This window comes from Ips typographus, linkage group LG16 (assembly GCF_016097725.1).
Source record: "Ips typographus isolate SLU linkage group LG16, UJ_Ityp_2.0, whole genome shotgun sequence".
NCBI classification, from domain to species: domain Eukaryota; kingdom Metazoa; phylum Arthropoda; class Insecta; order Coleoptera; family Curculionidae; genus Ips; species Ips typographus.
The window spans coordinates 1,219,619-1,247,227 of record NC_138437.1 but is presented as its reverse complement, the minus strand read 5'-3'; the positions used below and the strand labels follow the sequence as shown (position 1 = coordinate 1,247,227).

The window sequence follows — 27,609 nt, the reverse complement described above, 5'->3', positions numbered from 1 at the left end:
TCAACCCTGTTTTAAAAAAATAGTAGTAATACTTTCTGTAACTTTATACAGGGTGGCCCAAGGAAACGGTCGCACCCCCACTAATGACTTTCTTGGTAGATTTGGAAAAAACGCTTGAACACGTCAACATTGATTGATAGGAAGACATCGTGTCCACTAACATACTATATATATACAGGATGATATATAAAGAAGATACCACGTCACATTTGATTTTTAAATGGGAACCTACTAGTGTTATACCAGTTTTCACTCCTGCGTGACATATGTAGTAGAATGTGTATAACATGTCCTATACCTATCTTTAACTGTTTTGATTCTATTTGCGTTTTGGTTTACTAAAACGATTTGAAACCTGTGCAAGATTATACTTTTTCTGTTCACTCTTAAAAATGTTTCTTTTTTACATGGAACATGGTAGTGACCACTTCAGAGTAACATCAGAGTCTATAAAATACAAATTGATTGTCAAAAACAACAAAAATAACGCATGACATGTGTGGGTGTAAGCATGACAGAATGAAGAAAGAACAACGTTTTTAACCCATTCACGACACAAACTTTATTTATGGTTACAAATACTGATTTACTGTGTTTGTTGAAGATGGTATTGACTCATAATATTTTTGTGACTAACTCAAGATCTAAAATCGCATAAGGTAACATGGTGATAACTATTTAATGTGACTTTTCCACATTTGCTTAAATCTGTGTTTACACGTGAACATTAAATTGTCATGTTATTACATGGAAGAAGCTCGGAAAACCATCGACTAGCAAAAACTTTGTCACTACCCAGATAAAGTTGACCATAAAATGGTAATGCTTTGGCTTAAATTACTGTAGACAAAAAACCTTCAGTAAGAAGCCATCATACCAAATAGACGTTAGCCGTGAAGGCCTTAGGACGTATTCGTAATAAACAGAAGTTAAACGGTTATAAATACCAGAGTCATCACCATATGTATAAAGCAAAGCGTCAAATATATTAGACTTCTGCAATTGGTTTATGAACATCAAAGAAATTTTACTAAACTGACGAAGCCTGATTTGTTTTAGTGATGAAGTTTAGTCATGTATTAAAAATAACATACGCTTAGATACAAGAATTGAAATTTATACATATTTAGACAAAATGCATTGCCAGAATGATTCTGTTTAATGGAACAGCATATAGCGGAATTATTTTATACTTACATTTTTTAAAAATTAATTTTATATTCAATTCTGTTACATTTTGTGTCAAATAATCAAAGCTTTATGCTTGTGTTGTTATTTGGTGCTATTTTCTTCAATAATTGCATTAGAAAGGTTGGAAAGGCAACATATCTCTACGAGATGTACGATCAATATATTTTGATTAGTCAAAATTCTGTAATTCTTTTTCATCTTCGGCCAATTTTAAATTTTTGAAAAATATTTCAGGTTTTTTTTTATGGAATGTTGTGGGGTAGTTACTTTTTTATAGTATGGTTTCAGCTTTCAGCTCTTTTCAACTTTCTTGAAGGTACACTTAATACTTTGAGTATGATAGACTTAGTTCATCCAACTTTTAAACAAATATTTCGATTTTCTTGACATTCTTCAATAAACCAATAGCAACAATCTTTAACTGATGAAATGTGGCCCTGTCGGTTTTCAGATATGTTTTTGAAATATTCTTAAAAAAAATTTTTCTGTTTTATTTGTGTCTTTAAAAAGGTTTTCAGGTATAATATTAACTTTATCCAATTGAATTTAGCTCTTACAGCATTTGCAGTATAGATTGTTAATAAATTATTATAAAATCCATGTAGATTCTGTGGTACAGTTGTCGTTAACGTCAGGAAATCACTAATGACTTTGTGTTACATGGTTTGTACAAGATCACCGTGCAACAAACATACACCCGTAATCAGTTGGTGGTTATACAGAGTATGTACTACTTTATTCTCTTGGGAATAGTTAAGATACTTGGGCCTGTGCAATGGGTAAAAGCAGTTATTTTGTATTGGTTAATAGAGGCAGCTCTACTAGCTATGTCCGAGGAACTTTGTCTGAAGTCTGAATGTCAAATATATTCGAAACCGTAATTAACTTTGAATGGAACAAGGGATGTTTTGATATAAAGTACTATTAACATTTATGCATCACAAATTACTTAGGAAATAGATAAAGTAAACGAAATGTCTAGGAGATAATAAATTAGTGAATCTCCTGAAATTGAATAATGTCTAAAAATACACTTGTTGTTAATTAATTACCTCTATAATTAGAAGTTTTCATTGTGTTTTAGTTAAATTTTACTAAAATATAATATCTTATCTAGAGAGATTAACTGAATTAATTTTATCAGTGTATGGTTCTGAATTGCACACAAATCTACAATATTATTGTTTGCATATTTTAATGAGTAATTATGTAAAATTGAGTAGTAATTTTGTTATTATCTGCAATATTAAAAAGAACACTCCTACAAAAAATAATTATTGTTATTCTCTCACGAAGTCCTGGAGGTTATGAGTCAGTTTTATTATGCGCAGTTGTAATTACGGTTGAGCCATAAAATTGCTCTGGTGCGTGTGTTTATTGCCTGCAACTGAAACTCAAGTCGGAAATAGTATTAAAGAAACCAGTTAGTTTAGAGAAAGAAGTATTCAAATATAGTGTGGATAGAGCTCGAATCAGCTAAGAAAAGGCCACAGGCGTCATCAAACGATGATGTCACGATCTCTGTACGTCTCGCTTTAAATATTGCTGCTCTCGTTACTTTCCAAGTTGTTGCAGCCAGTCAGTGGCGTGCTATTATTTTATCAGTAAAATGAAACATTTTCGTCGTTTTTAATAAAGAAAATAAAAGACAACAAGTTTTTCAAAGGAATGGAAACTCCTTCTGCTTCTTTCTTCATAAATTGTAAGACGTTACTGACGATTTCACGGCCTTGGCTGTATATGATAGCACCTTTCTTTCCAACCTTTTTGAAAGACATTTTGACAAAATAACGTTTTTTATTCATAACACTATGTGAACTTCAACTGCGACCATCAACAATACAACCAAAACACCAGACTGAAACGGAACCTAACCTAACCCCCGAAGTCTCCCTGTCCGCCACTACATTTTTTTAAACTTGGCAACACCGTTTAGAGTGCCGGCTAGTAAAAGTATTTAAAAAGGTCCAAATGTCCCTGGCCGCTGCCGCATCTGTTTTAATTGTGTCCAAGTAAAAACCGTACTACGTTGCCAAGTGGCTTTTTGACCGCTTAACAATATATTTTCGGGAATATTTTAATAGGACGCCTCTGATTATATCTAATGCGACGGCAACTGTAGAAGGAGAAAGAAATAGTTTTAAAAACTGCGTCATTGATGATGCGGTGGCCTTTTCTCATCTGATTCGAGCTCTACACTTTCGCTTTTGTATAGTTTTCTCTAACCGCCAAATTTAAGTAACTGAAACAGGTGGCTTGCAAGCTTGGTAGAATTTAAAATATTCTACTACAAAATACGTTGCGTGCTGCTTAACAATAATGACAGTAATTAAGATAGTATTAGATGAGGCAGTGTCTGAGATTAGACGAGAAACTAGCAGTTTTTTTTAGAAAACCTTGTATTTTTATTTAAGATGCATTTATATTCGCGTCCTAGCAGTATCTATTTGTGTTGCCCATTTCACTTTATAGTAAGGTTGAGATAAACATCTTGAAAGCTCGAGTTATTGATAATTGCACCAGTCATTTGAATACAAGAAGCTACGACTGCTCGTAATTAATTCATTTATGCTAGATGATCTAAGTCTGGTTATCCCAAAGGCCAACGACATTTCCGTGTGGATTAAGTCATAATTTGATCTGAACTGTGCTCACCCTGTACTAGTCTACCAGTTAAGGCAATATTAAATGTCCGCTTTTATGCGGGGCCACGCTTGTATATAAATTCGACTAGTTAATAAATGTAATCTATGCCAGAGAACATGTGGGCAGTGAAAGCTTTTTATATAATTAATCCGCCGGTACTTGCATCAAATTCCTTGTAAAGACGACTCGTTTTTAAAACGAGAAGATGAAAACGTGAGTCCGTTCAGTTTTATTGTTCTTCCACTTGATTTTAAGCATCAATGAATTTCACTCAATGCTGCTCTAGTAAATAATAATCAAATCAGCTATTACGTATAAATTATCATCTGATTAATAGTTTATAGCAGCCAATTGTAAACGACGTTTTAATTACTAGTCGCCGTAAATTAATAGTGTTGTGAAGGCTTAAAAAAAGTTCAAACCGCAACTTGTTTTATATTTCTTCGCATTTGACAATAACGCTTTATCTTCTAGTTTCTATTATTTTATTTATAATTGTCAATAAACTATTTTGTGATGTGTTACAAGGGTATAGTTAACTGCATGTTGCTTTTAGCCATTGTATCTTTTTCTTATAAAGAAAGAAGATTTTGTTAACAATTTTCAGGGCAACTCAGTGACAAATTCGGATGCAAGTTCAATGGGAAATGAAAAAGATAATAGTATTTTTTTAATAAAATAATAATTGTTGTTTGTGTAAAATTCGCTTTTATTTTAGGTTATTTTTATTTCTTTGAATTACTAATACAAGATCATTAGACTACCGGTTAATCGAGCCGTTTTTAATTGATTGTCAGCTTCTTACAATCCAATAGATTACGGGTCATAACAGTGCACGTCGTCAGGTGATGATATAAAATGTCCTCCTCTTGGCAAGACACGTAGTAATATGAAATATGAAAACAAACACAGATTTACCGAATTGCTATTCAGGGGTTAATGTGTCATTACTCAACGGGGGGCTCCGCTGCCCCTCGTTCCTTTGTGTCCCCGACACCACGCTTATAGCAACCTCTGTGCTAACACCTTCCTGACACCTGTAGAAACTGATTAACAATCCTCCTATCATCCTAAACTAAATGGTAACTACTACTATCACTACATCTTGCACATGCTAATGAATACTGCTTTGTCACCCTCTCTCTATCTCTAGGGTACAATCAAACGATTAGCTTCCTACACTGCTACTACTCACACTGCTACGGGCCATAAGTTGAACTCCTCTTTAGGTTACTCCCAACTTAAGCCCGTCTTCCGTGCACTATAATCTCAATATCACCTAGACGCCTTCCTGGGTGCGTATTCTTGAAACGAGGGAAGGGAATTATTAAGAGGAAAACCTGTAGAATGTGACAGGAACCCGCCATTGTTAGCTTTTTCTGTCACATTCTATCAACGCTTCTCTTGATAATTCCGTTCACTGCTTTCAAGAATTAGGTCCCTGGGTGTGTATTCTTGAAAGGAGGGAAGGAAATTATCAAGAGAAAGGTCTGTAGATTGTGACAGAAATCCGTCATTGCCAGCTTCTTCTGTCACATTCTATCAATAATTCTCTTGAGAATTCCGTTCCCTGCTTTCAAGAATAGGCCCCCTGGCGTCCCCGCACATGTGAGTCTACTTTCTGGCGTCCAAGAACTACCCTACAGCTGATCAGCGAGTTCTCTCTCTGGGGCATATGGGACCTGACGCTCTCGTCTGGTCCTATATGCCCTGAACTTTATATCAAACTGAACTCCCAGTACCAGAATTTCCCCAAGACGAAGACTTTTCGGACATCTTGTCTGGTGTATTTCCCTTGAAAACCATGTCGTTTTCAAGGGAAATACACCATAAATATTACTGGCTGACATGGTCTTTATTTCAAAATCGGTCTCAAAATGGGCTTTATTTCAAAATCGCGTGTTTTCAGTACTCATTTCCACTGGTAGAAGTAATAATAATACTGTCAGATTTTTTGTTAACATGTGTGCAGGCTCTATGAATTTACTTTCAATTGTAATTCGTACAAATTCAGAGCATATAAATTTAAATCAAAAAATCTTAATTAAATTGTATTTTTATACAAATAAAAAATCTGATATGGCAATCTGGTATACTGGTTACTAATTACCTGAACGATGTTTTACATAAAAATATGCCCTAATGTTTTATATGAAATCTGCATTTGGCTTGGTTTATAAATTATGCACGTAGTGTCGTGTGTTCCACATTTTCTTATTTTTTTGGGCAAACTGTTAAAGAATAATCCAATTTCGAAACCAGATATGAATTAGTCATAAACCTTCACCATGTATATCAAATTTGAAGTAGAAGTTTTTTTTTAATTAACAATGTAACCTAAAGTTTGATTAACACTGCAGCAAAGTCAAAGAAAATTAAGTGAATATTACATACCTACTAGAATCTAAAAACATTAATTCATCTTTGGTTAAATTGTAGTCATCTTACTATATCCAAATTTATTTAAACTAATTTGGCATACGATTATGAAAAGTATTATGGTACGAATAACTGCAGTAGATCACCTAACAACTATTACAGCTATGTTCACTAGATCATCATTGTCGTAACCTTAAAAATAATCACCAAAGTATAAAAATAAGCAACTTTGAAACCATCTTCTTCTTCAATTGCCTTATCTCTTTTGAACGTGGGGCTATTAATATGGCGATTCCAACTTTATTAGCAGCTTGTTTAAACAATTGGATAGATAACAGGCCAAACCACTTCCTTAGATTTTGCATCCAATAGTTTCTTCTTCTACCCTGACCTTTTCTACCGTCCACTTTGTACTGAAGGATAAGATGCTGAAGGCGATATTTGTCATGCCAGATGGCCAAAGTACTTCTTGTTGTTTGCCGATTCTTCTGAGTACTTCTTCGTTTGTGACGTGATCCTTCCAGGATATTCGGAAAACACGCCGATATATTCACATTTCAAAGGCCGAGATCTTTTTCATAAGTTGTTCTGTCATGGTCCATGCTTCTACTCCGTGGACCATGACAGAACAACTTGTCTCGGCCTTTGAAATCCATCTATGACAATTAAATGTCGAAAAGTATAAAAAAATCCCAGAAATTTGCTAAATCTAAATCTGACTACTTCAAATTATCCCAACAAATTGTTTCTTTTGTATATTTTACGGATGCGGTAATGAAAGTAGATCGTATCAAGGACTTTACGACTTATTTAATGCTCGTTATCCGGATAAGAAAATTAAGAACCACCGTAGCGCAACAAAAAATAAAAATACGTTAATTAAAAAGATCCTCCAAGACAATAAAACCAGAAAATGACATAAGTTTCGAAAAGAAGTGCTTATTTTTGCAAATCGGAGAAAATTTATGGGTGCATCAGCCAATTAGCGGTTAACACTGATGTAAAGATGATTTAAATTAATCTTGATAGACTGTAAAGTAAGACAAGATAGCTTGCTATCTTTACCATACCAAAAAAAGTTGTTCTGTAATGGCCACCCAGATGTACAGGATGGTCCAAATTGTAGCATAAATAGATAGATATAAGTTGCGTGGTGCCTCCTATAGGGGAGCTAGCGAACCTTAAGGGTGAGCCACAAAAACCATTTTTTTTTAAATTATAAATTCTAAACAAAAAAGTTATTGAAATGAAATTTGGCATGCATGCTTGCACGCATTTTGACGTCATTTGGGATTTTTTCAATTTTTGAAAATAATCTGGACAGATAGGACGGTCGTTCAAAAAGTTTGACAGCTTCAAGTAAATTTAGGGCATTCTGATGTGGCACATGTGATGACATTTTTTTTATTTCTCATAGTTTTTCTGATATCTAACGCATAATGAAAAACATTCGTACCAGTACAAATTAAACATTTTTCCACATGAGCATTTCAAATTATTTTCATTTTTTCTGTTTTTGTCGGAACGGATTAAATTTTCTGCATATTTTTTAGGTGGTTTATGCAGAGAACTGAATGAATCGCAGGCTTCTTGATACCGACTTTATTAATTTCTAGGTTTACATGATTTTAATACAAAAGTGTTACAATACATTTTTGCTTGAAGTGCACTAGACTTGCCGAAGCTCAGCCTTACTATCATCTTTTGTAGTTCGAACTCTATAAACTTCTAAACCGTACCATCGTACAATTCATTGCAACCTAAATTAACAGATCATTCCAATTGAAATAATAAATTATCTTTAAGATAATTGCAAATGGGTGCTGACGTCACTACTATATGTTAATTTGTCAGATTGTGTCAATGTGATCAGACAAATGTTAAAAGATTTGAACTTTCTTGTTTTTCCATTTCATTTAATGAAATTATATGTATTGTTGAATTAAAGCTATGTACTTCCAAAAATACAGGATTTAAATGAAACATTTTGCAGATTTTTAAAAAGTAGACTGCTTCTAGTATCATACTGTAGAAAAAAAATAAAACTAGACACTTTTTTGTTGGGATTCATTAGTACAGTGTATATGCAAATTTCTATTCTTTACCACTTGAGAACGATGTGTTGACTAACCAGGTGCAAGTTTTTTTGTGCTAATGACTTTTTTTAAAAAACTTATTGTGCTACCGTGAGATTTAATTTATTGAAAAATCCTTAGCTTTATAAATATCACTATCGTAATGTCAGAGAGAAAAAAGTACTTGCAGACGGAAATAAACGGGATCGAATAAATTAAAAGCTATGATCTAAGATTCTCTTATTAGATGTAGTGACTTTGTTCTAATTTCATTTTTAGGCCGTGTGTCCCTGAATCACATTTAAATTTAGATTTCTGTCCGCAATAAAATGTAAGTTTCGAAACTCGCAAATTCTCTTCTAATTCGCACGTCCTAGATATAGGACAGTGTTACAAGTTTAGTGGAGTTACATCTATCTGAAACAGATAATTTTCGTCGGTGTTAGCCTGGAGGTCATAGCAGTGTTTTAACGTCATCAGGATGTTAAATTTCATCAGATGCTCAAGTCATAAAATATCCTAAAATTTGTATGGGTATCTTATGTACTTAAAGCTGTTCATATTACGAGTTGGTGTATGTCTTTTGTACCCGAGTCATTTGTTTGGCGAGAAAGTCCCTTTACACGAATAAGTTATTATTCAATAAGGTTTTGTGGTTTTGACCTAGAAAACCCAGGTCGTAGGCCGATAACGTTTCCTTTTGGAGTTAATTTGTAAATTACTTGGTTGCCGCGTTTAGTACGGAAACTAACTTGCAGGCTTCCCAATTGTATATCATGTTTTGCCATTAATTACTCAATTATCTCAATCTGCAAGTTACTGAAACGGAATAATTACCTGCAAGAATTTCGTACTTTTACTTCAAAATGTGCACAGCATAGATAAAGAAATCTGTGTGGTGCAACTTCAGATCGGGTTCTCTCACGTTTCATTGTTTCGCTCTCATGAACCTAATATTTGTTATGCCATAGAATCCCCATTTGTTTAGTACAACGACCTAATTGATTTGGAAATTGGTGAAAGCAGATTTTCGTATTTTCCTACGAGGCATTGACGGACACTTCAAAACTCTCACGTTTAACGTGAATCTCAAGTTTTGCTCGACCGTAATAGTTTAGCGGAAATTAAATGAACCACAAAGATAAAAAATGTACCATCATACAACATTCGGTATGACGGAATCCAATCGGGCTTGTCAAGTTCGAAGAGCTCAACTACAAGAAATAACCCAGCCACAAAGCAACATTGTCGTTGCTCTCCTTTAAGTTTTAGTTACGCCTTTTGTATGTCAGTTTTGAACTGCTCGTTCAGATCCAAATTGCCTTTCAATAGTTCTGCTTTTTTCTCTAACAGTACTAGGAAGTACATCTTTGGTTCGGTTGATTGTTTATGCGTGCTGCCGACATTACGTCACTTCAATGTTAACATCGAAGGTTATGCCATTTTTTTTGCTGTTTCAATAGGTTCGATCAATTAATCATCGAACACTCGTTAATATTATTGTTCTCTTTTCGATCATTTATTACCAGTTTGACGCAGGCGGGATTCAACTTTTTTTTATATACAAAAGCGCATGCGCCTGCTTATTTAATTTATCTTGGTATTTGTGTTCTAGTTTTCAATAAAGTTTGTTTATTTTTTAGCCTGTGTAATTTTGGTATGCACGGATCATTAAGCTCGATAATACATTTCTGAACATACAGTGATGTGAACTTAATCCCACTTGCAAACGTAACATTACAAAGAGGAAAGAGTTGCTAATGCGTACAAAATTGTATATCCTATGTGTGCGATAGCGGTTATTAAAAAAATATAAGTGGAGATAGGATCACAAGTTAGGTACTGGTTTATATATTGAGTAATGTTAACGAAAGGCTTGCTTTACAAATGTTTGATATTGTTCTTGAACTAGCTCTGCAATGAGTAACAGTTGGTTCGTGGCGATTTCGGTACATATTGCCATATCAGATATAATTAGTCAACTGTGAAAAATCTTGTTACTTTTACCAATGCAAGTCAATTAAAATCCTTCAAAGGCGGTGAACAATTAAATTAAATTTAGACGCTGTTGATAAGTGACTGAAACGGTTTAATCATAACTGATGAATAATAAGAACAAAAATCGACGGCTCGGTTTCAGAGTCGTTCTTGGCTGCCAATTACCCTTCTCTTTGTTAATTATATTATGAAAATAGAGGTGATCGAATAGGTAATTTTGATATAGCCGGCGAACTACGGCGTTTCTGTTATTATACATTTCTGTACAAATCGCGACAAAAATAAATGACCCAAATTCTAAATTCTCCAACAAAATGTAATTAATTGCTCTTACAGTTGGCGAAGTTTATGAACTAGTCCCAAATAGAGATGATATATGCCACTATTAGCTAGCTGAAATATAATCTAGACCTTTGATTGTGTTTCATGTTTATTAGTATTGCTTGCTAGAACGCGTATTTTGAATTATACAGGGTTTTTCAATGAAAAGTAGCCACACTGAATATCTTCCAAAATAATTTGTTAAAAAAGGCTAAGACACGTCAACAAAGATTGCAAGGGGGACATCTTTTTACGTAGGATTTGAATTTCTGCCATCAGCCCCTTTGCCGCCATAGCCACCCCCACTAAGTTTTCAAATGGCACCATACCCTGTGTGGCACATCGTTGGAAAGGGTATTTCATAAGGAATTAATTGCACTATTTTATTTGTACATTTGCTTTGAATTGAGACCAAAAAAAATAAAAAATACGTTTTGTGTTTATTTTCTGTTAACTGCAGAAATAATAGCAAATAGCGGTTATCATTTAATTAATGGCTTAAAATAACCTCCGTTAACTTCCATACAATAATACAAGCGACTTTGGAAGAGTTCGCGAACATTTGTGAGGACTTGCGGTGTCAGTTGTCGGCATTCATGTATTATTCTCTGCCTAAGGTCTGCAATATTGGCCGGCTGTGTTGCATAGACTTTAGATTTTAAATGCCCCCATAGAAAAAAGTCCAACGGAGTGAGGTCGGGTGATCTCGCAATCCAATCCATCTTCCAGGAAATCGATTATTCAGATATTCTCGAACGGGAAGTGAACAGTGTGGAGGTGCACCGTCTTGTTGGAAAATTAGTTGATTTTCAAATAAATTTTCATCATTTTCTAGTAGCTCTGTTATGGTCGGATCAACAGTGGTGTCAAGAAGCTCAAGATAAGTAGCGCCATTCAAATTACCGTCAATAAAAAACGGATCAACGATGTGGTCTCCTAAAATACCTACCCAAACATTAAGTTTTTCTGGATATTGGGTATGGGTTTTCCTAAATCAATGTGGATTCGTGTCTGACCAATACCTACAGTTATGCCTGTTCACTTCTCCATTCAAAAAAAACATACACTCATCACTGAAGCAAATATTGTACAACAAGTTCACGTTGTTTGTCAGATTAGTAGACATAATTTCACAAAATTGTAGCCTTACTGTGTCTATCACAGTCACCAATTTTATCTTGTATGGATGAAAATTGTGTTTTTTTAAAATTCTCCATACACTGCTTGTCGAAACACCCGATGCATGGGAAATTTGTTTTAAAGACTGATTATTATCCATTGCAACGTGTCCCAAAATAGCAACTTCAATTGGTTCATTAATAATTTGTCTTTCAGGTTGATGTTTTTTGTTTGTCACTGAACCAGTTTCCATGAATTTTTGCATCAACTTTAAGACATACTGATGACCAATTAATTTATCTGGATGGATTGCATAGAAAGCGCGCGCGGCAGCACGTGCACAGTCGTTATGTTTGAAATAAAAACGTATATACAATTTCTATTCTTTCGGCAGTCGTGTAAACCATATTGACAATGTTCCTTCAAAACGAACTTACAAGTTGACCGACTGAGGCAAAAACATGGAATGGAAAACAGGTATTCGGTAGTGTTATCAGCAGTTTGACCAAAATAACAAAAAAATTTTTTTATTTTTTTTGGTCTCAATTCAAAGCAAATGTACAAATAAAATAGTGCAATTAATTCCTTATGAAATACCCTTTCCAACGATGTGCCACACAGGGTATGGTGCCATTTGAAAACTTAGTGGGGGTGGCTATGGCGGCAAAGGGGCTGATGTCAGAAATTCAAATCCTATGTAAAAAGATGTCCCCCTTGCAATCTTTGTTGACGTGTCTTAGCATTTTTTAACAGAGAAATTATTTTGGAAGATATTCAGGGTGGCTACTTTTCATTGACAAACCCTGTATGTGGCTGTACACTATCCACAACTAAGACGATACACTCCCGATTTCGTTTGTCTGTTTTATCTTTGAGTCTGATCAACTGGCTACTACCCTAAATGCAACTTAGATATTGTAAGGTGAAAAAAAGCGTGCCAGGCCCTGGAAAATAGTTCCAAAATAAGTTAAAGATTTGAATGGTTTTTTGTGCTGTTGTGAATGATTATGTATTATGTTATAGGATAGTTAGTGTTGGTTAAAAAATTTGTAATATATTTTCATTATAGTTTGTAAGTGGTAGCCATTATTGATCGCTATTTGCTTAATGATGTCAAGTTCTTTGTTGAAAGCTGGCTTAGAGTATGGTGAGTTTGAGCGAAACCGGATGATACTGTCAGTTTATGTCGGTTTTCGATATACTTCAAATTCCATACAGGTGTCGCGTCATTAATAGGTCGAGGAAAGGCGATCTCTTGTCAGTTTCTTCTTCGATAGTAAACGTGGATGAAGGTTGTTCACAAAGTGAAGAAATTGCGGTAGTAGTGAGGGGTCACGGTTCCACAAGATAAAAATATCATCCACGTACCTACGGTAAAAATTTAAATTTACTTTATACTGGCTGTTCAGTATTTTTTGCCCTACAGCATTCATAAAAATTTCACTCAAAAGTGCGGAAAAGATAAATAAGCATATTAACGTTTTTAGCGACTTAACTGTATATTATTTTATATTTATTTATTTGTATACTGATCAATTCTATAATAATATTCGGTAAAACGTTTAAAATTAACCAAGTAATGAACTCTTCTTTGTCGTTGGGACGCCCAGTACAAAGGAAGTTTGATCATTTTCATATTTTGATTATGTTATTCTAAATTAACTTATTGAATAATGACGCAATAAGATTTATGCTTAAATATTTTTAGCATATGTGACGTAGTAAATTGAATATTGATTTATTTGTCAGGAATGACCTTAAAATAACTTATTAAAAAAAATAGTATTAAAGCAAACTCGAATATAGGCGCCCACTAGAAATAAATGATGCTGCTACGGAGTCATGGTTGGCGCCAGTCAGTTTTTTTATTACAGTATGATTTTAGTGTTATCAACAAATATAAATTTAATTGCAAATACAAATGTAAATAAATCCGAAAGAATAATTGATCTAGGATGAGTGTCGATAAGAAACAAACCTAAAAAAGGCGATGTTTAGACAAAATTACAATAAAAGTCCACAAGAAATATGGAAAATTGCTTAAAAACATTGTTTTTCAAGCTGCAAATTGAAAATATCCAGTTTTAATTTTTTTTTGACACCATTATAATATTATATTAATAAAAGTATTGAAATTACATAATAAAGATACTACTGCTTCTATTTAACACATATGAACGATTTGAAGGTTAACCACTGTGCCTCATAATTTTTTGCAGGGTCTGAATAATAAAGTAGATTTAAGACTTGATTTTTACGTAACATCCGTTATAAAACCAAAAAATTTATAGCAATTATAGTTGAATCATCTAAAACCTTTCGGGATTGTTTCAACGGAAGTCAAACCACAAAACTATTTGATGCTTTCAAATAAAAAAAAATGGTTGTATAAAACTCTCTAAAGAAATTGAGATTACTCACCCAAGAAAAGTTTTTTATGTTAGATCGGATGATTTACATCGAACTCTAATTGGCTGATAAAAGTTGATAGAATAATTCAACACCCAGAAGTTAATCAACAGGTTCTGACTGTTAATAAGTCGAATCTGTTAATTGCAAATATTGAAGAACATTAAGATTGCATTAGTCCAGTAGAACTGCAATTGCGATAAACTAATAAACAACCAATTTGTCAGTTAAGAACACTATACAATGATTGAAGTGTCATGTTATAAGTGATTTGTGTTATTCAACAGTAATATGAAGTTATTTCTTTATTTATAGCGGATATTTATCCATTGTCAACGTTTTGATGTTCTTGACGTCATCTTCAGGGCATGTGTGTTTGAATAATGACATCACCGCGTCAACGTTGGATTTACAAAGATATTTTAGATTTACTTCTTCCACATGCTCTATAAATTAGATGAAATTCAACCGAAAAGGGCAGCTATATGAAATACGAAACTATTGTTTGGAATAATTTCGACAGGCTGTAATATGATCTGAAACATAACAATGGTAGAACGTGCCTAACCCTAAATGATAAAATACTTCTAGTCTAAAACTAATTTATGAATATTATTTTGTCTAAATAATATTACTTACTAACAGGTTAGCAACCCAAGTTTTTAAGTAACCGGACAAGTTTGTATATATAAAATATTAGCGATTTCAAACTGGTTCAAGCAGCAATAGCTAATTTCATATTTTCACGTTTATTAACATTACCAATTATTACTTAGAATTCCTATTTTGCCACGAGTGTTCTTTATATAGATTTTAATATTGTATGTACTCTACGCGAGTGTGTGAAAACTGTCATAAAAGTGTGGTTTTTAGTACATTCTCAGTAAACCATAAAGTTTTCATTGGGACTTCCAGTTCTGCTTTAAAACTCTACTGTTTCTACGAACCACTAACTACTTTACTGCTTAAATGTAATGTTTACTAGATATGCATGTGAATTATGTTTAAAACATCACAATTTATATTAATAATACTCTAATTGACTTTAGAGGCAGTTCTTTATATAACTGACTTAACTGACATACTTTTCTTGACATTTTTATTTGTACCAAATAGTTAGAATGATGATTTAATATTCCATAATAAGTTTAAATTTATTCTTACATGATCAATTATAGAATCTGTGTTAATCACACACGTCAGAGAAAAAGTACATATAACACCGTAATTATATTAAAAAAAAACCTTTCTAGTTGCGATAATTAGTAGTTTCTATGTTGTTGGCAGACGGTTAAATTACCTGTTAACAAGAGCAATTCACTGTCCCAAAACAGTATATAATTGGTTGCACTTTGATGTTCCCATACGTTTTTATTACTATGATTTTGCAATTTTTTTTATTTATCACAAGTTTATTATTTACTGACTGATTGAGGAAACTAATAAGGTTATCCAAACTTACAATGCGGATACGAAAATATACAAGTTCCAAATATAGATGGCATCAAAAGGCCGTTCACTATTTGAAAATGTTTGACAATCTGTTTGTTGATATATCGTACGCTTATAAACGACATTTACTATGGGAATAGTAAAATTTTAAAAACAGGATACTTTTAATAACGTAATTTTGGTTGTTTCAGGTGCTGCACCGTGACATTGAAAATCACGGTAAAATCGTAGGCTCGGTTGTCAAGTTGTGCAAGAGACCAGACGCGAAATGCAACACCGCCAACGCACGGCGCATCGCAAATGGTCTTGAGCGCAGATGGCATCTCTTGTTTTTGAGATCCTTAGAATGGCAATGTTACTTGGAATCACTATCGAAAAGACAACATTTTAAGGTAAGGATCTGTTGATCAGTTGCTAATCTCGTAGTCATAGTTTTATCGGGGCTAAAGATCTTTTAAACTTAATTTCTATTACTTGGAACCGCGGGGGTTCGTGGATCTCATGTACGCTCCCAAACCTTTAACCAATTATTAGCGGTAATTAAAAAAGAACAGTTAGTTAATTTAAAGAAGTCACGTCCAAAATTGAAAGTATTCTCGAGTGTGACATCACGATGTTTTATTAGAAAGTATGAAATGCACAAAACGGCAGTGTACTTTATCGACGGTCGATCTAAACTATTGCTTTGTAAGCGTTTAGGATATACTCCACAAAGTTATATATTTTAATGATTACCTCCTCAGGCTGTTATTGCACATATAATTGCGCGACAGAATTAGAAAAGCAGAAATACCTATCAATTGAGTGCAGCGAAATAACTCAAATTTTCCTCAAAGAACAATGCAATCAGTCTTTACATAACATAATTATGGAACTTTTAGTTTGTCATTGTTACATGCAATGAATAATAAATTCCAACGTTTGTTGATTTGGCTCCCACAATGAAACGCCCTGGTAACACTTCTGAAATATCCATACATGAGTACTTAATATATTTATTTTGTATGATATGCGTTGGCGTTTTAACATGTTGTTAACGCAATTACGAGTCACCATAATATTTTTCGTTACTGTTTATGTCAAAATTAAACTGCTTTTATCTGCGCAAAATTGGATAGCGCAGCTTTCTATAATTTGTAACTGTTATTTTTTTCGATAGTGACCCCTTTTTAAGTCGCCCAGGTATTACTTGCATGACACCGGTTGAAGTTTGTCTTGTTTCCAATCTCTGCCGCTACGGTTCAATCAATTTGTCATGTGCAATATATGACACGTAAATTATTCTTGTAGAAATTGCGGCTTTATTTATTAAGGAGTGGTTGTTTTATTATCGAAGAGTACAACAAATAAGAACCGTATTGAAATTTAATGCAAACGTCTGAAATGTTAATTACTGCAACGTTTTAGTTTACAAATGTAGAACGGTTTTTAATATCTAAAATTTTTAGCCTGAGTTTTCAATTGTGTTGTAATTAAACGGTGCTAATGTTTTTAAGGTATAACGCTTTATATAATTATTGGCAATTGCAAGTTTTTTGGTTTAAACCACGTGGGTGGTCTGCGGCGATATGTCAGATACTGGGTAAAATTAATGATCATTTTGTTCTCTAAAGGTAACTAACTCTAACTATTTGAATTCAATTTGTCTCAAACTACTTACCTAGTTTGTATTTGGTTATAATAATGAATCAGTTTGAAAAATTGATCTATGCAACCGTGTAATCTAAAAAAATTATAATACAAGAAAGGTCCAATAAACTGAAATCCAATAAAACTTACTATTGTTAATAAAAGTGCAAATGTAATTTTTGGCACAACAATACAGATTAGATTAGATATTATAATAAGCCAGCAGCAGCTTTATTATAAAAGGTTGCAATCATTCTTATTTACTTATGTTTAAATGAACTGCGGTTGTTTCATGGGATTTTACAAGCTTTTCAAAGCGCTTTTTGTTGTGAGTCACTTTGTATACTTGTGACTTGTCCGGTTTAACCGGAAATGACGTCATAATCAAAAATTTAAATAGGACACCCTGTATATTTTTGGTACTCGGATTCTGCCTGTCATTCCGCATCTAACCATACCCATTTTGTCATATTTTGAATGAGGTTTTTTGAAAAAAAGAAAAAAAAGTCCACTCTCAGCACTCTACAACAGATATAAATGTTATTAAGTGCATCTTTTTTGTCTAATATTTGGAAAATGGCAAATACAAAACACCAAAGTGTTTGATACCAAAATGTTGCTAAAAATATGTTATTTTTACTAAACTCGTGAGCCGCCATGTTGTCATTTGAAAAAATCAAGTTTTCTCTCAAAATCTAGAAATTTGCAATTCCGTTGTAAATTATGAACAAAATACGAAAACTTTATTTTTGATGAAGTCCTCGACCGGAAATTTAACATTTGGTTCAACTCGCAGCCCACTAGATCAATTTTTTTTTCTTTTTTTCAAAAAACTTCACTCAAAATATGACAAAATGGGTATGGTTGGATGCGGAATGATAAGCAGAATCCGAATATCAAAAAATATACAGGGTGTCCCATTTAAATTTTTGATTATGACGTCATTTATGGTTAAACCGGAAGCGCTAGAAAATCGTTCGATGCCTCCATTGATGTAGTTTAATGTCTCATACAACCAAATTTTATTTAAATCGGTTAAAAAAAAAGTTGTAGGGGTGAGCCACTTCTCAGGGACACCCGGTAGACTTATTAAGTTTACAGAATGTCTCAAACCATATAAAAGTAGCATGAATGTGTTAGTATTTTTAGAGATATACAGAGTAAATTGTTATTCATACTTCAACTTTTAAATTTTTTTGTTTTAAGATTATTGACAGTCTTTTAATATTTTAAGCAGTTGGAAATGCTACTATAAACGAATTTTATTAAATGTTTTGTTGTATCTTAAAGATAATATTGGAACATCGCTATAGAACTCAGCATAGTAATACATTTTTATCCATATTTGTGTAATAAACAAAAAATGTTGTGTAACGTCAGGAGAATAGCTTTGGTATTTGACAACGTTGTTTCTAAATTCTAATTAGTTTTTATTAATCCTTATTGTCAGTTATTTTAGCGTTAACCGAAAATTGTAAAAACACTTCTGTATTAATTTAGCATAAACTGTTAAAAATAACAAAAAAACGTTTTTTTTTTTTGTTTAGTATTTCTGTTTTGTTTCTAATGTTGAAATAATGTTCGTATGTTTAAACACTAAAAATGTATGCATGATGAGTGTAACTCGCATAAGAATATAGATTTGCAAAAGTTAAATTTGCTATTTTGCTTTATAAGTAAATATAGATTTAAACAATTTAAATAATATATATAATAAATTTGTGAGGTCTTTTTCATCGTAGTAAAATGCTGAAAAATATAAAAATAAATTTTTCTCAAGAATTGAAAAGCTCAGATTGCTACAACGAAGAAGTACCATATTTTATAATTGATGAGATTCTTTCTTTAAGAAGATCAAAATTTGTACAACAGCTAGATTCCAGAATCAAGTGGAAAAATTGTTTATTTATTATTTGTTTCACTCATTGTCAAAAAATAGAAACTCTTCTTGTAAGATCTCAATTACAGTTAGTTACAAGTTACTTATGGCTCTACAAACAAATTAGAAAGTGAACTCAGTTTAACTGAGAATTTTTCTATGTTCTGTAATACATTCAATCAATGGTAGTACTAATGTAATCACAATTTCGAGTTTTTCAATTAAGAGACTGGATAATGAGGTAATTAAATGGTACCAAATTGAACATAATCTTATTTCAATTCTCCCCACATAAAAAATACCTTCTATCAACATACTCTTCCGAAGTACATACTCAGACTTCTCAAACGTAAAAGAGAATTATACAGACTATACACACAAACGAATGATAACGAACTAAAACCAAAACTAAACGAACTGAACAGAAACGTAAAAACACTAATTGATCAATATAGACAAGAAAAATGGCTAGAAGCTTGCCAAGAAATCGAACGTGACGCGGGAAAAACTTACTGGCAAAAAATAAAAAAACTCTCGCGCTACAAAAAAAACAACTTTATTGGCAATATAAATGAAAACGGTACCGAACTAGATACAGACAAAGACAAAGCAGACGCATTCGCCAGACATTTTCAAAAAGCTTTCGCAATTTCCACCAACCCTAATTTTGAAGAGCAGAACTGGACTAGAATAACTGATTGGTACGACAACTACTTCAACAATGACTTACCATTTACGCACCAATTGATTACTGACGTAGAATACGACGAAGCACTTGCACGCATGAAAAACACAGCTCCAGGAAAAGACAATATAAAAAGTAAAATTCTGAAAAACTTAACTCCACAAACGCACAAAATTATACTTAACTTATTCAACAGATGCATAAAAAACAACGTAATACCAGACACTTGGAAAACGGGAATAATAATTCCCATTCCAAAAACGGGACTAAACAACACACAAGTACAAAACTTTAGACCCATTACACTACTTCCTGTACTGAGCAAGATGTTTGAAAATATTATAAGGAATAGACTACAACGCTTAATTGGACAACACATACCGCCATACCAATTTGGTTTTAAACCTAAGCACTCAACTGTTCACCCCTTGTTTATACTAACTAACAACATTCAAACTACGCATCTTGAAAACAAGAAATCAGCATGTCTCTTTATGGACATCAACAAAGCATTTGACAGCGTATGGCACAAAGGACTACTATACAAACTACACAAACTGAATACTCCAAAATACCTAATCCACATTATTAGAAACTTACTGGAAAACAGACAATTAGAAATACGTATAGACAACACCCTTTCCTTTCCTTTTATTCCTGAACAAGGACTACCACAAGGATCGCCTTTATCACCCTTCCTCTACAATATCTACTGTCACGACATATACAACCACAATCTACTTGACAAAAACTACATAAGCAAACATGACTACATTCTACAATATGCTGACGATACAGCACTCATAGTTCATGCCAAAACTACGGCAAAAGCTGTAGAGGAGCTTCAGACATTAACAGACCACACGACGGCATGGTTCTACAAATGGAGATTAACACCAAACCCCACGAAAAACCAACTACTCTTACCAAATCACAAAATAAAAGACAACTCTCCTACAATAACAGCAGACGGTAATGTAACTACACCAAGCCCAGAAATAAAATACTTAGGGATAACACTTGACCAAAAACTCAAATTTACAAAACATGCACCACAAAACGTGAGAACTGAAATTATTAAACGAACTAAACATTTCAGAGCTCTTACGTACAAGAACAGAGGTATAAGCACAAAAACTGCAACTAAAATATACAAATCTATTTGCAGACCTCTACTCGACTACGGACACATACTAAGAGTTAATGCGACCAGCAAAACAAAAAAACACATACAAACTACAGAACAAATTGCACTTAGACTAGTAACCAAGATTAGACATCCTCAAAACCCGCTACATAACCCAACCAACGAATTACTCTACGAACGGACACAAATGACAAAAATAACAGAACGATTAACGAAACTAGAGGCAAAATGGAAAGGCAACCCCCACAACTGGACAATTATAAACCCCATCTCCCTCACAAGACCAAATAGACAATCTCGCTACGCCTTTCCTCAATATACTCTGTTGGAACATTTTACTTAAAAAAACGAACTATTAATTTTAACCTTTTCTTTGTGAAACATTGTATTTTTTTTTTTTTTTTTTTTAACAAATATTTAGTACATAAGTTTTGTTTCTGTAACATTGGCAGAAAGACCGGTAGGTCGATAGCCTTTTTCCTCGGAAATAAAGATGGTTTATATATATATATCTTATTTCAAGTATTATTCCAACATTCAATAAACAATTTTAACCAATTTAATCAAGTTCATTTAGTAAAGTCGTAAAATGGTTAATCAAAAGTTTCCTTTGCTTTTTTACTATAGTGTTACTTGATTCTCATTTTGTAAACTTTCCATTGAGGTTTAACCGAAACCTTTTATCTTTGAACTCTCTATTAGGTTCGACTAAACTGATCCTCTTTAATTAATCAGCGTGCTTTAGGTCGAGTTTGTATTGAAAACTAAAATAGGCTGGATTAAATATAAAGCTGAAAGAGTTTGTTAAACCAGCTTAAGTAAACATAGAAATACCCTAAATACGAAACCGTGACTTTTTTCTATTTATACTCAAAAGTTCAATTCTAGATTATTGTTTTGAAAACAAAACAATACATATTCCTCTAAACTCCTGCAGGTTTATTTTTGTGAATTGAAAATTTTTCGAATGTGAAAGTTTTCAATTATGCTGTACTTGCAGAGATTGCTAGATTCGATTGGGAAGATTGAAATCAGGATTAGTCAAACCTGGTGTATTTTGTGTAGTATTTTAATCAGATAGAAAGATCCATCTTTAATGGACAACGGTTGTAGCAAGATAGCAATACACGTCAAAAAAGAGAAGAACTGACTCAATTAACAAAACACTTTTCTCTTTATGCGTTAAGTCTATTGTTTGGCTGATGTATCTGGGTTGTATACTGTCATAAAAAGTGACTAGTTGCCTGCAAGTCTTGATTATGTACCAAAAGTTACTAGATTAATGTTATTATGTCAGTAGTTATTTCAATGTGAATTTTAAATCAATAGGATTGAAATTTTGAGCCAACTCCACCGGTATGGATTTTGACCCAATTTGCACTATTAGGGGGATTGATTTTTTAACTTACTGCTAATGTGAAAAACAGAGACCTTAATGTTGTAGAATTGTACTTACAGGGTGGTAGAGAAACACGTGCAAAGATAAATTTCTAATTTTTTTTTATCATACAATAATGATGTTTACGTCAATATCTTATTTATCAGCAAAAAAATGATATCACAGTTCAAACAATGACAACTTTATATTTGTCATTTTAAAGCCGTTGTATGTCCACCATTTTCTATTACATAGTTCGGTACTTTTCAGACTTATTTCCATATTTAATAAGACCATACCGGTTGTCCAGAAGCCAAAGTCAATTTTTTGTAGGAACAATTGTAGTTTCAAGATTTGCTTATAACTGCTCTTTAAAATTGTTCGGCACACAACAATATTTGTGTTAATCTTATTTTATTGATATATTATAATATACTCTAAGATATAAAACAAGCTTAAAGAAATGTATGTTAATAATATAATATGTATTTCTTCAGACTTTTTTATCACCTTCTATTACTACTGGTCTAGAAGTTACTTAAGTTCTACAGCAGTGCAAACAGCATGTTTCAAAATGACGAGACTTGACAGTGGGTCAGGTGGCGAGTAGTTTAGTAATTATTAAAATGTGCGTTAAAGTCAATCCAATATACTTGATTTGTTTTAAGAGTACAAATGTCATTCCGATTCGTATACAGAGAACGTCGGAATTGCTTATTTTTTTGGATATAATTTGCAATCAAGAAATGGTAAAAAACAGTGTTTAATTAAATAGAAATAATGATTAATGCATGCAACATGCAACATATTTCAATATTTCACCAATTTTTTAAGTTAGTATGTAGCTTCAAGAGTCTCTCTCAAGTTCCACTACAGCCTTTTAATAGCACTTTATCTAGGTCTTATAAGTTAATTACAAATTTTAACTTGTTAATTGCATGAACATAATAGTATGGTTTACTAGATTTGGGTTCTTGGTATCTCTCCTTTGTAGAAAGACAGACGGTCAAAAAAGAACAAACATATCTACGAGTATATACAAAATGGTTAGCTTTGAAGATCCACAACAAAATAGACAATTTATTAGAATTGATGCATAAATATTTGTTATTCAGTTTTACAACGTATAAAAGTCAGAATAATTACGTTGTAAATTGTTTTATGTTATGTGGCTTTCGGGTAATTTGGTGGAATCGCGGAAGCGCAGAGAATTACGTTTTTAATGAGTTTCTAAGTAAAAATGTGCAGTTTGCGTCTTAATTATCTAGCGCCTGTAGTGTTTTTATAAAATTCTTCCGATTAGTACTTAATCGCTCGTGTTTGCTTATGAAATTACCTATTTCTTATTGCATTTGATCACGCGATCTTAGTTCATGCTTTTTAATGTGTACTCCACATTAACGTGTTTTTTCATTATTAGACACTTTCACTTTAGATTATATTGGCAACCCTGTACGAATCTACTTGTAAATATTATCTACTACTATCTACTCTACTCTGCTCAAATCTGCGTTTCTTCATTACACGGATGCGTAATCTTGACGCTCGATTTTCTTTTCAATTTAATTTCAATGATCTAAATGACCCATTTTCTACGGTAAACTGATGGCTCGATTTCATCTTCTACAGAATCGGTACTTAATACGCTTTATAAAAGATTTTTTTCCCAACGTAAACTTCAATTTATTTGTTCATTATTACAGATCGGAAAAAAATGTTTACCTTCTTACGCTATTACGGTTATTAGGGTTTGTGGATTGGACAATTTATTTTTGATTTCATGTTTTTCACTTTTTGTACCTGGTTTTATTAACTCCACCCTTGTAGTTATTTGTTGGGGCAATAGTCAGTATACAGTACAGTGTGGCATGTTTCAAAAAACAAATTATTTCTTGGTCGAATATCCAACGTTGGCAACCCTCAATTAAGTTTTTCTAGGCCGACAAAGTGTGTAATTACAAAATAATGATTTCAGTATGAAATTTCGTATTTTGAACGAGCACTCCTTACCAGCTGGTTAAGCAATGATTCTTCACGATCGGGCCTTGAGTTCAGCTGTATCTTAGATATTATATCTATTCTGTCGATTCCTTCAGGGAATGTTCCAAATACAAAGCGAAGACGTTTTGCAATTATCGTTTTACTATGGCGCGGAATTTATTCAATACTCTATCGTAAATATAACCTAATAGAAGTCTCGTTTGTTTACGTTGAGTAAAGTGCGCGTGTAGTGTCATTGTTCAAAACTAACTGTACATCAATTAGCCGGATGTTGCTTTTGGCCAGCTGGAGATAAATTACCAACATTACACTTCAAAAAAATCTAACGTTTCTTTTTGTTTTACACTCTTACAAAATGGCTTTAGACCATGCAACACGAGGATAACGGGTCCACAGGTCAGGTTAAAACATTTTACAACTAAAGGGGCGGAGAAGTTCGATAGACAACAACGGCTTTTTTTGAACCACATTTTGGTATTAAAAAAAGCGATCTTTATGATCTATTGTTAAAGCGCCAAGATTTACTGTATGGGGAAGAAATTCTTTTGGCAAATTATCGATTCAACTGTCTCCAGCTGTGCCAAATATGATTTATGAAAGAGGAGGTACGACCGTAAGTGAAATATAATCATCGGACTTTCACTTGTATTAACTACCATATAAGTATAAACTCCTCATTACGCTATGTTACCCTCAAGATTGAAATAAAGTGATTTTCACATGTCATGACACATCATTATAATTCAATCACGACTCAAAAAACAAAACAAAATTTTATTGCCGTTACAATTTTGTTTATGGTCGTATTTGTCGAGCACGGAAGTCATCTATTTTTCGCCGATTTTTATTTAAAAAAAAAAACGTCAATTCATTATTTCATTCTCTCGCATGGCCTGCTGGTTACCGACAGCCGTTTCCGTGAGTGCTGCACTATTCACAACGGACCGGATGTGAGGTATTTGCTTTTCCTACATGAAGAATTTTATGGTAGTCGTTTACCTATTTCAAATTCGAACCAGATCTGGTTTAATTTTAGCTCATTACTTATTTATGGTCTGTTGCGAGTTATGCATCCATAATCGTGTAACAACATTTGCCATAAGCTTTTACGTTTATCTCTCTTAATGTCTCATTTTTGTTGCAAAAATGCTTTTTTTATTGTAAATTGTGAATTTAAGGTGCCTTTTAATTTTTTCTGCTAATTCAAGTAGCAGTTATTATTGGTTTGTTTAAAGTTACTTTAATCTACTTACAATATGGATAGTCTATTTCGATACTCGAAAGGAATGTAAATTGTAAACAAAAGTAACTTTGTTGATGCAACCATTGGGCTCTATAGTGTGCTGTCTTCTGAAAATATCAGCCTATCAACACATTGCAATACTGAAAGATTATCTGCTACTTTAGATGTTTTTACTGTCGCCACACCTCGATCAACCGAATTGTCAAATCTACATAGAAATCGAAAAAATCAAATTTCAGATATGAATGGAGGTAAATTACTTGAATTGGTTGTACTACCTAACCTAAATTGACTAAAAAAATAGAGGTACAGGGTCCTGCATTTGAACACCTTTCGAGGTTATCCTATCATATTGAAGTTAAATTTTAAATTTTTGACACCGTTTTTGAGAAAATGGCGACCAAAAATTGCAAATTTCCATGTTCGAAAATCCCTAACCTAACCTAGCCTAGTATTAAACTATGAGGAAAATGAGTTGCACTTTACTTAACAATGTATTCTTATTTGATTTTCTTTTAAATTATAATTATTTGAAAATCTTTTTCTCTATTTTATTCGTTTTTTATTCCATCTTCTATCCTATTTTGTTAATAATTTTGTCTACTCCTACAGGGATATTGGTTCATTATCGCCCTCGTCCGACAAATTGTCGTCCTTATGCGATAGGGCCATCTTATCACCCTTGTTGTACAATTTACTATTTTCTATTTCATCTAATATACATCTGCAGTTTTTTTAAGCACAGATCTGGATTTCATAAAATCTAACATTTCTAGGAAGAACAATTTCAGTGGTATTTGAATTCTATAATCTCTAACCAACCATGATTAGTTTTGTTTTTCGATGAAATACATTATTTTTTGGTAAAATCATTGACCATGCAAAAGTTTTGGGTTTTGCTAAGCTAAGTCTTTTTTGTTATGCCATCTGTTTGCTAGGGATTGCACCATTTGCTTAAATTAGTGTTCTATTTAGTTGGTGATGAAAGTATTGCTTCGCCACGCAAATTTGTAAATACCAGGTTTTTTCTATTCTTCTGTAACTTTTCTTATTCGATGAAAAACAGTAACAATGAAAACCAAAATAACAATCAGCAACAATTTCTTTTATCTATTTTTTCCTCTAAGCACTTAATAATAAACTTTGCGTAAAAGTAGCTATTATTAGCAGGTTTAAATTATTTGGAGCGATGTGTGTTTTAGTGGCAAACGTGCTCTGAAAGTGGTTTAAATTACCTGATTAATGTAATTGTAATTTTACACTTTTTATTAATATTGCATATTGTAAAATATACTTCAGTGCATCTTCACAACTTTGACTGTAAATATCTCAGAAACTGTACATAATAAAATTTTTGTTGTAAAACATAAGATGAGTAAAACTAACTTGAAATGAAGTTTTCATTCAAAGACAAATTTTACTGTTGACTTAATAGACTGACAAGAAGATAATTTGTATATTTACACTTCAAGTTCTATCAAAACTAGGCTTGAAATAATTAACTTGCGAATTAAAGGCAAATGAGCAGAAAAAGAGCAAATGACTGGTTAAACAGATTTCAAATTGCAACTTTCCAAATTTTGGCCACAAAACTAGAAAAAGGATTTTTTAATATTTTTTATTTCAACGTGTTTTATGTTTACGTGTGACATTTGGCATATTCTAACTCTACTGACTACTCACAACTGTCAGAATTCTAACTATACTTGGCTTAAGTGAGCTTAGAAATACGTTGGCGTAATTGGGCATTTTAAATGTTATTAAACAGAACTGAAGAATTTACAACACATTGGAATATTATACATTAGTTTAGAGTTGACAAATAATAGTGGTGGTATTACATACAGTTTCATATAAATATATTTTTTGTTCGTTTTATGTCATACTTACAACATAATGATAACGTAAAGTAACGTTTACTGTTGACTTAGTAGACATACAGTATTATTGCTAAGTATTATGAGGTTAAACCGCTTAGATATTGAAATAAAATTTTAGGCAGGTCAATAGCTATGGGAGACTATTTTTAAAATACCTTTCTCATTCTGAAACAAATG

General features: G+C 32.8%; 1 protein-coding gene across 2 annotated transcripts in view; it reads left to right on the top strand.

Moving 5' to 3' along the window:
* The window catches only part of klar (klarsicht), a 174,278-nt gene that overhangs the window by 102,063 nt on the left and 44,606 nt on the right, over positions 1–27,609 (top strand). For both annotated transcript variants that reach the window (XM_081994470.1, XM_081994471.1), the window contains one exon: positions 15,782–15,982. In XM_081994470.1, the coding sequence (XP_081850596.1) occupies positions 15,782–15,982 (201 nt within the window). The remainder of the gene's footprint in view (positions 1–15,781; positions 15,983–27,609) is intronic.